Below are 13,674 nucleotides of genomic sequence, written 5' to 3' on the forward strand. Positions count from 1 at the left end.
CACTGAAACGACAGAAAAGGGAATAAAGGATCTAAGTAGGAGTTATTAAAAATTTAGCTCCTGGAAATTGTTGAGAAGGAGACTATTTCCTTTACCGTCTTACATTCAGTGATTGGGAACCTGCAAATTGACTAAAGCAGATTACTGTGAGAAAAAAATTACGTATGAATACATGCAAGAGTTCACAAAGCAATGGGATTTGAAGGGGTGGCTAGAAGTGGGGGCTTATATGCAATTTAATATGTGACAGGAAAAGGATAAAGGCATTTTCTGAAAAACAAATGACTTCTTGGTGAGAGGGGAGAGAAAGGGCATTTATGGTAGAACAAGTGACATTTAGGGAAGATAGATAACGCCTTAGGAGAATGTATGGGAGAGATGGCAGGTTTGTGACAATGTCCGTTTGAGTCTGGTGCTCGGAACTTGTCTCTAATTTTAACACTGTTTCCAAAAAGTAAATAGAGAAAATGAAAAGCCGGAGGCAGATTTCATTTCTCCATGAGGAAACATCTGTGAGTCAGTGTTTAAGGTAACAGATAGAAAGCTTGATGGCACTGTAGCGATTGTTGTGATCCATCAGAACACTGCAACAGCCACAGCAGATCCAAACGCTGTCTGTCTAAATCTTTAGGTCTATAGACAGTGCTTAACGCTGGAAAATTCAAAAAAGCTATCAATCAACACGGCTCAATATCAACGACAAGTTTGGTGGGTGGCTGGGTGCTGTTTAAACAGCTGGCATCTGGGCTCAGTTTGAGTATATAATACTCCAAAGTGCTGGGTTTTATTCCCAAAATCTGCTTAAAAGTCAATGAGATGCAGAGAAACGTGGTTTAAAATACTACATCAATTTTAATCATGCACATATAATACAACAAGAGTATTTTCCCTTAATAAACAGTGTCAGTATCTTACATAACGGGAAATAACTAAAATGTTAGGCAAACAGCCCAGCAGGTAAATGTTTAGTATTTATCTTGCAGATCATATGCTTATTCTTCAAAATCTCCACATACTCTTCACATGCTTTTGAAACCAGATCTGGACTTAGACTTGACTCGTCCATCAAGGCTACGAGAGAGTCTGCAGGACTTAGATTCAAGTTCAGTAGTAGCTGGAAAGAAAATGAAAGAATTAGATTCCTTACTTAAAATACTTCATAGGTAACTAAATGTCAGTTTATTTTTTAAGAAAAGCTGAGACTCTTCTAAGTTTTAAGAAGAATGAAAAATACCTACATACGATTACAACACAAAATACAAGATTACCACTCTAGACTTTGCCCAGGGCTGCACGTTGAATTAACTGCTCTTGTGGCTAAGGATCAGAGCCCCTGGTTTTCTCATTCTTCATTCATTTACTCAGCAACCATGTGCTAAGGCACTGTGACAAGCACTGGAATCACAAGATGGGAAGATGACAGAGTCCACCCTGAAAAATCATGTACCGTAAACTGGAAAAATAGATGAACAGGCAATTTTGGTACAGAGACATAAATGCCATGACAGGCATAAAAGAGGGCACAGTTGGAACACTCAGAAGGGACGTCCAGCTTTGTGTCAATACTGTTCCCTCTGGTGGCCGTGATGTGTAAGCAGATACCCGAAGGAGGAGGAGAAAGTGTGGGAGGGAGAGGCAAGAAGCCAACACAAAGAGCGGAGGCAGGAAGGGCGCCCGCGGAGCTGGACGCAGTCTGCCCAGCCGCTGGAGCCAAGGGGCAGAGCAGGGGAGTAAAGGGATACGGCTGAAGACTTTGGCAAGAGCCAGATCGATGTGGGCGTTTTTCTTCCAAGCTAAGGAATTTGGAATTCTTCCTGAGGGCAAAAGGTTAACCCCTGACAAAGTGAATGACAGGGAATTAATTGTCACCCACCAGGGGACAGGCACATAAACTATGATTGCTTGAGTCTGGGTTTTTGGCCTCAGTCACTACCAAACTCGAGAAGCTGATGACCTCCATGCTTTCTGAGAACAGGTCCGTGTGCAGATGACAGGCCCACGGGGACAGCGGGAGAGGAAGGGCACAGCCAGAAATAGAGAGAGAACACAGACTTCTTGAGATTTTTTTTAAAGCTATGGATCATGATGAATAAATGAGGAATAAGAACATTTATCATTATGAATGAAATTATGCTTTCACATTTTTCATTAGATATGTGTAAGAAAAATTTAACATAGTATCTGTTATTCAAACAATAGAAAGAGGTGCCATTTACTGTTTACAGTGCATTTCGGAAATCAATGTCTAAATTTAATTCAGAAATGTTGGCAACATACCTTTAATCCTCTAGCTATATTATTCATTGACTTCTGCATCTGAAATAAGTCAAATATTATTTTTAATGTTTAAGTTAAACAAGAAACACTATCATAGGAATGACAGCTAGTTTATGAAATGTGGCCTTTAAATAAATACTTTTAGAGACTTGACCTAACTTGGGGATTGCTTAAATAGAAGAAATAATCTCAGGAATAAAATAAAATAAACTCCTACTTACTTTGATTTTAGATAATAGAGAACATGTATCTGTAAGGCTATTTAGATTCCCCTGATGGAAAGCACAGTAAACACTGCCCTGTCAGATACACGTAATCTCAGAGGGCGATGCCCGATCTTATGAGCACAGAGTTTAAACAATTCAAGTCACGTTCTACACTGAATGCATTACTTTGCAGTTCTCAGAAAAACTGCCCTTTATAAAAGTTTAATTTTTCTAACGTTAATGGATTTTTCCTTAAAATGAGCTTTCCATTCCTGCACTTTTAGAAAACTAAAATTTTAAGGTCTGTCCTTGCTAATGTTTTTAGCACAGAATCGTAGATGCATAAAATGAAGAAAAGGGTTCTGTTATAATGTCAAGTGAAAATTCTACTGGCAAACAAGTTAAGCAAATGTATTTTGCTCTCTGTATATAACTAAAATATTTATATCAGAAAATCTGCTTGAAGAAAAGAAGAAAGGCTAGCACCAGTTTTCAAAGTTGGTTTCTGATTCACAACTTCCTAGAGTTAGAAATCAGGAAAACAATACGTAATTTTTTAACTATAACTTTGTTTCTATTCTAGAAATTAGGGCCAACTTTTTGAAACTTGACTTAATTAGTTACGTATTTAATTATGAAATGTGTGGGGACATTTCAAACTACAGGTGTCCCCACCTAGAGTGTTCTTTTAAAAATCTGTCTTATAAAAGTCACCCACTCACTAAACAGGGTCTAAACTAGTCCACCAGACATAATAAACACTGTGGTGATAACAATGACACGAGAGCCGAGGCCTTTGTAAATGTTAGGTGCAAAGACAAAATTTGGGGCTACCATTTGCCAGTATTTTCAGAGACTATTTTCCGTAACACTGCCTGACAAGAGCATTCTACAGAGGCCTTCTGCCATCAACAACGTGACAACAGTGCCAGGTGGGTCTGGTGAAGTGAAAAACGCCTAACAGAATAAGGGAGAAGACTTTACTGAAATAAATTCATATAACCGTTAATAAACACTATGCAAAATGTAGATCACACTTTTACATGAGCTGAATGTAAGATTACTATCTTTTCCTCTGCAAAGCTATTTTCCTAAATAGGTACTTCTGGGACCTTTATGTTTATTTCTAGGTGAGGACCCCCATGTCCAGATGGTGGAAGTGGTCTGAAGCCCAACATTAATAAGGAGAAGACACCTGCAGTTTTACTTAAACTTTTCCATTTAACAAAAACACAGAAAGGTGAGAAAATTATACACAGGAAGACAAATGTTATCAGCAAGTTTTAATTCTAATGATTTTTAATTAGGAGGATTCTCTCATAACTGGCAGTTTGCAGACTATGTCCCATAGAAATGGAAGATCCCACTGGAGACACTGCAGGATTGAGGTCAAAACTGAGGTCACAGGCTGGAAGATAATGCTGCCCTCTCTTTCCAAGATCAATTTGATAACAACACACTTGCCACACACGTATACACACACGTTCATTTCCAAAGTGAATATGTTTTCAGATTATTGATAATTTTCAGTTAAAATTTGGTGTCATTCTTATTTTAAATGTTATAAAAATAAGTACAATTCCAGAAATGTAATAGAATCAAGTCATTTAACCGCTTTGATTCATTATCCTGTTGTAAATAAGTTAATGTATGAAGGAAATGACACTTGTCAGTTTGTAACTATTAAATACATGTATTCTGCTGCAGAGAAAAGAAATGAGAAAGAATTTGTTGATCAAGGAGCTAAAAACTTAAGTACAGAGAAAAAAGTGAATGAAAGAAAAAGAACTGGAAGAAGTTGAGTGATTGTCTTTCAAAAGATAACACGCTTCCTCATTTGTCCATTCAGACAAAATGAAATGAGGGCAGGAGGGAGTCCACAGGGCAGAGAGCTGATACCAGAAACAAGGTTACTGAACTCTGCCTCTGCCTTATGAGAAGTGAGCTTAACTACTGTGATAGTTTGATTACAATTAAAATTCAGAGTGGATGTTCCCCGCCTTGGAAGCCTACTTTTAAAAGAAACGTGACCAGATTCTGCTGAGATGCAGTGCTGCGTCATGTAAAAAGTTAAAGTCTTAGAATGTTAATCATTTTAGCTCTGGTGCACTGGTATAATCTCATTTAGAAAAAGGGCTGCTAAACTGAATGGACATTTGAGAAATTTAAAAGTTACTTAAATAAATCATTAGAAAATGTTTGAAAGTGTCAGTAATACACCAAAAGTCCAAAATCAATCAGTGTAAAATTTAGTCTTCCTATTTAAAATAGATTTGAAGGACATTTATTAACTATGGCCATGCTTCATATTAGGCACACCAATACTTAAAAACTCTTGAACATAAAAAAATCTTTAAAACAGAGAAACTTTGTCTGTTATAATATTGTCTGGAATCCATTTTTTAAGTTTTCAGTTCTCAGAAAAAAATTCTATGTGCAAGAAAAGCTAACAGTGATGTATCTGCTCAGGCTAATTTTAACTTTTAGTATTTTATAGTAATATAATTAAATAACACAATTGAGTAAAAACTGTAAAGTTGCTTCTGACGTGTAGGACAAAACATCCCAGAAATAAACTAGAATGTGAAATCTGAGGGTAAAAATTAACAAAACAGATATGGGATCCATCTGTCACCACTACAACAATGTCACGTGACAAGGCTATACTTCATGCAGCAGTAAGAGAGGCAATAAACCCAAGTGTTATGAACTGGAAAAAACTTGCTTCGACAACCAGCACGACTGAAATCACAGGCTTAGAGCAATACTTGTCAAGTTACAAAAAAATGCTGAGTAAGCTGGAACTTCACAGTAGAACAGTCCAAAATGTTAAAACCTTGCACATAAAGGAGAATGTTAAATTCAATCCCAATGCCATTTTTAACATTTTGCTTTCTAGAGCCGTAGCTGAAAAGCTACGGAAGTCTGTTGTTTTGTTAAGCCCCATGCAAAAACCCATCCCTTCCTGTCATTTTAAACAGTATGTTCACACCTCTCATAGCATTACTTTATGTTTTCCCAGCAGAAGTAATTACATCCCTAGCCATTCCACAAGGCACCTTCTTTCTCTAAGTCTGACTAAGAAATCTGTAAGCAGTAACTGTACAGTAACTCCTGTGAGGCGCCCGACAGTGCTGAGGGAGACGTGTCTCTGCACCCGGACAGAGCGGGGCTTGTTAACCTCCCTGCTAAACCTAGCATGATTCGGCCCCTCGGCCCCACAGAAGAACTATGTGTACCTCGGAACTACGACACTGAGTTTAAAATAAATCATTTTCCGGTGTATCTAGAAGTACTAAAACATAGACACCTCTTTCCCCCAAAAACATTAAAGGAGAAAACTGTCCTCAGGAGCTTTCTCTTGCATTGCTTTTGCACTCACACTCTTCCACCATCATCCTGCAAAGTGATACACTGTCGATGTTTTGGTGACAACTAATGAAAACATTTTGAGTTTGCATCATGCTTAGCCACTGGCGGAAGTGTCAGCCATGCATTTTTTTTTTTTAACGCCACGCAGTCGTTTCATGACTCTGAAGCACTTAGACTCAATTTACCCACAACACTGTCTACGAAACCTGAGCTTTTTTCTTCTTTGATTTATTATGACATGAAGCCAAGTGAGAAGAAACAAGTTGAGACCTCACTTAACAAGGGCCCGTGCTACCCTTCTCTGGATCAAGAAGATCATGAAAACACCATCAAACCATAAACCAACCACTTTAAATGGCTATTTTAACAACGATACACGATGAAAACTGGTTGTAATTTAAAGACTCCGTATTGTTGCCACCTCGGTATTCCTGCAGGCGAGGGTAAGACAGAGACATAAGTGAACTTCATTTTAAAAATTTAAGTATTTGCTTTACTTGACTACATATTTAGAAATGTTCTACAACTGCTCAGTAAGACATTTTATAACAATTAAAACAACAACGCTATAAGTAAAATAGAAATTAAGGATGTACTCTTACAGAAGAAAATGATAAAAATTTTAAACTTAAAAATGGAACTTAATGTTTTTAGTGTTACAAGTTTATTGAATTCATAAAAAGAATTTATTTTGTATTCCTTTAAATAAAAAACATCCGCATGTGGTTAAGTAGCTCAATGCCAATCATTTACTTATGCTTAGGGGTAGAAAAACTGGGGTGCAGCAAAACTTGAAAATTACTATCAACCAATGCCAAACTGAAATCAATCAGAAACTAAGCCAAGCACTGGAAAGTGGATCTCTAGTTATTTGGCACTAATACTTAATTTCTAAAATAGAATTTAAAATGGAGCTTTTTAAGAAACTCAAAATTTGTCAGTTTAGTTGCATTTATTGAATAAAGTTAATGACAGGTATCTCTTGAAAATTACAAGTCCAGGGACTTTAAAAAATTATAAAATTTCTGTCTCCTTTCTTTATTAGCACAACTAATTATGGCTTTTACTTAGTGTGCATAAGTCAAATAAACAACTCAGAATTTCATCAAATTAAAATCAAGAATTATATCAGAAATCTGAAACCCAAAGAAAAAAACATCATATAACTAACCTGGAACAAGTGATCGCTCTAGGTGGTTGAAGGGTCTGAAAAAGTCCTGAAGTTCCTTCTTCGAGTAGGACTCCTTTTGGCCTCCACGCTAGTACCAGCGGCAGAAGGCGGTCCGCCAACAGGCCTTGCAGGAACAAAGCCAGGGAAAGAGCGCTTGTGCTGTCTCTCCAGCAGAAGCTCAGTGCTCACCTCGGCCAGCCTCTCATTAACCCTGCGAGGATCACAAAGCACACATTTCATTCATTTCATTTTCTTCCTAAGTGATGTGTATTTTTAAAGTTGCTATAATAGTAAACAGATTGTCCCATTAAACTGCGTTTTAACACCAAAAATACGTCAGCGAAGACCTACTGTAAACAATTACAGTTTAAAACTGTCCTAAAGAAGGACGTATGTGCCTGGGGGGGCCCTTAACTAACAAGTACTTCAAAGTGGGGAGAGTCAGAGATGGAGACGCCCCCACAGAGGACCCCCACTGCCTTCTGCACCGGCTGCATCTAGACATACTCACCCTCAGGAAACCAGTTTAGAAATAAAAAACCATCCCTCAAAGCCATTTTCAAGCATTTGCTTTCACTCCCCTTATATACACATCTCACTCATTACCTGGGAGAAATTAAGCATGCGGCACTGAGGAACAGTTTAGAGCCACCACCTCTGGGGGGCACCAGGCGGCAGAGTGGATGGTGGGAAAGAACTACGACAGTGCCAGGGGCAATTTCAAGTGTCCCCCAATTTCCCAAAGCTCACTTTGTTACTTCACTTTTACCAGAGGCCTACATCAGCACGTTTTCCATAACCAAACAAAATCTCAAGCGGATTTTCACCTTTATGGAAAAAAAGCAAAAAGCCAGAATAGCGCTGGGTGTTTGTTTTAGCCCAAGCCATCAGAGGGGCAACGAGCACCCCGAGCAGCGAGAGGGGCCCCACCGAGCTCCTTCCCCAGAACCACACTCAGTGTCCCGGCATCACGCCGCCACGGCTTTGGACTGTGTGTGTGAGCGCCTGTGCTTTATGCATGTTTATTTCATGCACCCACCAGCAAGTTGCGTCCTAAGGCAACTGCCTCTTTGCTTTACACTGACAACTTTCACAGGAACGCTCTACTTTCGGATAGAGGGGAGACCTGTAGCTTGTAACACTGCTATGTGGGACCCACCCTTTCTGTCTTCCACACACCCCCTCGGGCAGGCCACCATATTCTTAGCCACTTTGTGAACCACTATGCTGCCCTTCACCCCTATGTGAAGCCCCCTATTCCCCAAGCATGCCTTTATGTAGCGGAGACAAACTTGAAGGGTACAGCACTTCGTCTCAGGGCGCCCACGAGCGGTGACACCAAATATCACAATCAAGAAAGTAAATTCATCAAACACCAGCATGGGGCCCCTTGGGTTTACGTTGTGCTCTTCCAAAACACAGTTAATTTTACTCATTAACATTTCTATTTATGGGAATTCCAGCTAGAAATTTTGTGATAATATGGCTGCCTAAATCACAAAGTTTGCAAAACCCCTAGCTTAAAGACTAGATCAGGTTAAATATATGCAAATATAAAAAATAAAGTCATGTAAAAGCAACAAAAGGCAGGGAGATGCAAACTGCCCTGGACTGATATTTTAAAGGAGAGTTCATTTGCTAACATCATTTCCCAAAATTACACTATCTAGTTAGCTTTCACTTGCTACTCACCGCATGAACCTGGCTCAATAAGAATTATGCCTTAGAGGCAAATTAACGACCTAAATTATTTTCTATAATTCTATGTTTTGACTTACGAGGTTAGCTGACTTGACAAAGACTTTCTATTTTCTAGCTCTTTCAGGTACAGTTGCTTGTATTTTTCCAATTTGTTTTCATTAGAATCACTTTTCAGTTCAGGTTCCAGGTCTTTAACTCTGTGTTCCGTTTGACTTACTGAAGCACGTTTATGCTCTCTTAACACGTTTTCTTGAAATGCTGCTTGTGCCTAAAGCAAATTAAAAGGATACAATTTTAAAAATAATTATAACCTAAGTAATTACAGTCTATTTGTTCCCTTTAGTTTTGAGTCAATGACTCAGAGAGCAATTTTAAGTGTGAGAAAAAAGCTGAATGTTAAACTACTTATCATCAATGTCAAGTGAATTAAATCTGAATTACAAAATTAAAGTTGAATCACTCTTATATTAGTACTCATGTAACATGATAGTTCAAAGAATAAAAGGATCAATTTAAAATTTTAAAAATTGAACAATACAACCTAAGAGTAATCCCAGAGTGTGGCACAGTATTTACACCACAATATATTCTTCTCCTCCTAGTCGTCTTGATTTACACCAATTGGTCTTAAAAATGATTCTCTAGTGAGAATTGTTCTGAAAGATCAATTTAGTGATAGTGATGATGGAAACTGAATTATTTAAAGGGAGTAACAAATGCGGCCTTCCTTCCAGAAATCTACAAAACAAACTGCTATATGGGAAGTAGAGGAAACACATAAAATGTACACATCCAAACTGTCATTCTCAGCGAAGTGAGTTAGAGCACGTTACAGATCAGTGTCTCACCTGTAAAAACTGGCTGATTTCTTCCAGTTTTTCTACTACACCCTGTCTTGCTTGCTCTTCAGTTTCCTGTCTGTGCTGCACAGCTCGCCCGAGTTCTTTCAGTGCTTCTGCTGCATCCCGTCTTGCTAGCTCCTCAGTCTCCCGTTCGTACTGCCCCACTTGACTGCGTTCCACTGGGTTCATTTCGAGGTGACGTCTCAGGTTTACTGCTTCTTCCTCCAACTTCTTCTTCTCCTCCTCTAGTGCTTCACATTTCTTCTGCATCTCTTTCACAGGTAATAACTCCTTTAGAAGAAGCTGAGTTTCTGCACTCAGACGGAGAAGTACTGAAGATGTAGATTCCTCTTTTGCTGGAAGATCAGCATTCTGCATGAAAAAGATAAAATTGTTTGGTAATGAGGTTAGCAGACTGAGAACAGCCTAACTCTCACCCAGCATCAAAGGCTGAAATAAATTCAGTTGCAATAAAATGGTGTATCTACCTTGTGGAATGGAGAAACTCAGATTACTCAGAAAATCAAGAAAAAGAGTTCAAACCACCAAGAGTCACAAAAATATACTGTTCACTGTCATCATCTTTGTTATACATTTGTACTTGATTTTACACTCTTATTTTTCTGTAATTGTTTCATGTCTTTCCTATATAAAATGACTATAAGGCACCTCTTAGTAGAAAGTCTCTTACCCCTTCCTTCCCCAAGTCTTAACTCTTCATCATTTTTAAAGTTTTAGGGAGATCACATTGAGTTACTTAGGGCTGAATTAATAAATGCCTCCCAAAACAAGACTTTGAAAAAAAGACTGCAATTAACACATCTTACAAATATGGATTCTAATGCCATAAGCCTTTCTCTGAACTACAAATATTTTATGCTAGTTTGAATTGCATTCCAAGGAGCAATGAATGATTCACAGAGTTAAGGAGAAATCCATCTCCTAGTGTAGAGGTTTAGTAAGATGACCCATACATTTTTCTAAACAAACAAACAAAAAAGCCTTAATTCTTGTAATCCTTTGTGGCTCTCCACAAAACAAGAGAACATACTCAACAAAAACAAACAAAAAAACTTGCTGGAATTTCAGTGACACTGACTTGGGAAGAACTGCTTTCCTTCAGATAGACGCATTATTTGGTGAGACAAGGCAGGTGGAGGTGGTGGTTGTAAAACATCTCTACAAATTCCTTGACACTTCCCCTGCGAAATTCCCTCCCCTGAAGTATGTACTAGCCTCAGTCAACTGCTTTCTAGGGGACAGAATGTGGGGGCACTGCTGTGTGATTTCTAAGGCTAAATGGCCTCTGACTTTCACTCCATAGGGATGCTCACCCTTAGAACCCAGCCATCACGTTGTGAAGCCCAGGCCACCTACTGAGTGTACACGCAGCTGTCCCAGCCGATGACCCCAGGGAATGTCCTTAACCCAAGCCAGCTCCAACTTCCAGACATGTGCATGAACAAGCCTTTAGATTATTCTGGTGCCTGCTTGATGCCAAGTGGAGAAGAAATGAGCTGGCTCCACTGAGCCTTGTCTAAAGAGACTTTGGAACCAAGCAAATGCTGTTTTGAGTCACCAGGTTTTGAGGCAGTTTATTATATAAATTATTAGCAATAAATAACTGGCACAGATATTGATGTTAAAAATGGGGCACAGCCATTAAAAAAGAACCCAAAATGTGGGGATGCCTTTGCACCTGGAGGTAGCTGAAGCCTGAACAGATGTAGAGACGAGTAAGAGTGAAAGCCCAAAGTGTCCCCGAGACTGTGAGTGGAAGCCTGAGGGCCCTTGAAGGGCTGAGAGGGAAGGCTTCTAGGCCAGGGAAGAAAATGACACTGAAACCGGAGGAAACGGGACTCTTGCTACCGAACAGCTGGAAGTAAAATTGACAAGAGAGATAAGCTAAAACAAACAAAAGGATTATTAACTATAAAGGAACCAGGACTCACTGGGTTCAAGTATCTGTATCCCATTTAAAGCATCTCCACATGCCCAACTGTCACATAATGGGTAAGCAGAGAAATGGCTTCTGGGCTAAGATCAAATCTAGGGTGCTGCCAGGAAAACGGTCTAAAGGTGAAGCCAAGACTTTAAGACCTTGGAAAGATTTAACGTGCTGCCTCAAATTCCTTTAAAGACCTTAAAAGCATAAGAATTTCAAAGGCATGGTCCCACAACAGCTTCACAGGAAGCCCAAGGTGAAGAGTTTATCTCAAAAAGACGTGAGAATAGCTTTTCCAATGGCAGAGACCCCAATAAAATTCACAGGAAACTCAGTTTTAAAGAGAACTGTGGTAGCAAAACTACTGCTTGCTAGCTTGGACTGAAAGAGACAAAGTGCAAAACGGGAAGAGGCCTTTGCGTTTTTCTTAGAAGGTCTACAAGGAGGAAGGTGGCTCGAGAGAACTACTCAGCTGCAAACACTGGTCACTGCTCATGAAAGGGACAGAACAAAGAGCTCAGAGAGGGCGGCGAAGGAGAGCCCCCCCCAGGGTTGGGACTAAGTCCTAGTCAAAGAGCCGGCAGCATCGGGCTGCACTTCAGAACTGCTACGGGCCACTGTGCCTCCCACCTTCCATCTGTGAGTGAGGGAGTCCTTAGGATTTAGCAGAATGTTGGGTGTGGCGGCAAATAACCTGTGTCTCCTTACCCTCAAGCCTCAGCACTGAGAGGAGTGTACCCAAGGGCTGTACTCCAGAAACCACGCCCAGGAACCTCAGCCCCACCTGGACCTGATGAAGATGGGAAAGTAAGACCCTGGGCTGGAGCCTGAGCCTACCACCACAGCGACCGAGACCTGCTCACAACTGAGTGGGGATAAGTCGATTTCTCATATGGAAGCAGGAAGAAAACATTGTGGCTAATGAGTAGATTATGCTGGTTTTTGAATGTCTCCATAAATTTTCAAAATGAATTCCATAAAAAAGGTAGAATATGGGCCAACCTTAAGTGCCCTGCTGCTAATGAACAGAAAACAGTGAAAGGGGCACCGAGTGAACTGCAGGGCAGGTTTGAAAAGGCACTTCAGCTTCTGCCTCGCTCTTAACCCTGGAACCCAGTCTAAGGTGGGCAAGCTCAGGCCACAAAGACCGCTTAGGTGTTCCAGGGGAGGTGGTCCACCTGCCTGCCCCACCTAAGCCACAGCCCACCGCCAACATCAACCATCAGACATCAACGGATGAACCTTCAAGTGATTCCAGCCCCCTGCCTTCAAGCTGCCCCACCTGAAGCTGAGAGGAATAGAGGCCAGCTGTCTTGGCCACACTTTTCATAAGTGTAGGTTGTGAACAAAATAAATGCTTATTTAAGCCACTGAACTTTGGGGAGTTTGTTAGGCAAAAACAGATAAACAGAAGAGTGGATGAAAAAAGACAGTGAGAAATGTAACATGAATATAGTAGAAATTGGTCTCCTATAAACTGGAATATAACAAGCGTTGAGATTAACTTATTAATGACAAAGTGCTGATGAGAAGAAGCAGATAACTGAAAGAAAGACCTAGGAACTAGTGAGAAGGAAGGTACTTCAGAGTTCCCTCCAATTACAGTTTCTTACACATTGGCATGTATTTCACAGTTTCCCCTCAACTTTGAGGATAAGGAAAACTGGTAAGCAAGGAGACATAGGATTTGAAGTCTAGTAATTGGAAAACAACTAGAAATAGTCAGTTTACCAAAATCAACCTTTTTACCTCATTTCAATTAACTGAAATTCTAAGAGACAGGCAGCTTTAAGAACTTATTAATCTAGCACTCACTCTTCATTTTCTTTTTCTCAGAGAAAATAAAATATTATGGAACCATAAGTGTAGTGTCCTTTGGCAGTATTTAAATTAAATACCATTTTTCCTTTACCTTACTTCAAAGCTGGTTGGTAAGGGAAGGTAAGACTGTCTCAGCTTCATGTTGTAGCACACTGCTTCTCCATATCACAGATTGGCTTTGAACTTTTGAAATTCAAATTACTGATCTGTTATCTGTTTCTGATAATCTGATTGAATATTATCTAATTTTTAACAGCTGTACTCTTGGAAAATTTTCCTTGGATGGGATGAAATATTTATTTCATTAATTATGCATTAAGCTATAAAATACAGCTAGGC

General features: G+C 39.6%; 1 protein-coding gene across 1 annotated transcript in view; it reads right to left on the reverse strand.

The window, feature by feature from the left end:
* Positions 1-832: 832 nt before the first annotated feature.
* The window catches only part of LOC116151591 (ankyrin repeat domain-containing protein 26-like), a 50,461-nt gene continuing 37,619 nt past the window's right edge, over positions 833-13,674 (reverse strand). The window contains exons 23-27 of the mRNA XM_064480950.1: positions 9,576-9,941; positions 8,805-8,995; positions 7,027-7,237; positions 2,278-2,316; positions 833-1,114 (exon numbers count right to left, since the gene is read on the reverse strand). Of these exons, the coding sequence (XP_064337020.1) occupies positions 7,045-7,237; positions 8,805-8,995; positions 9,576-9,941 (750 nt within the window). The 3' untranslated portion in view covers positions 833-1,114; positions 2,278-2,316; positions 7,027-7,044. The remainder of the gene's footprint in view (positions 1,115-2,277; positions 2,317-7,026; positions 7,238-8,804; positions 8,996-9,575; positions 9,942-13,674) is intronic.

Source organism: Camelus dromedarius, chromosome 31, assembly GCF_036321535.1.
Source record: "Camelus dromedarius isolate mCamDro1 chromosome 31, mCamDro1.pat, whole genome shotgun sequence".
Classification (NCBI taxonomy): Eukaryota; Metazoa; Chordata; class Mammalia; order Artiodactyla; family Camelidae; genus Camelus; species Camelus dromedarius.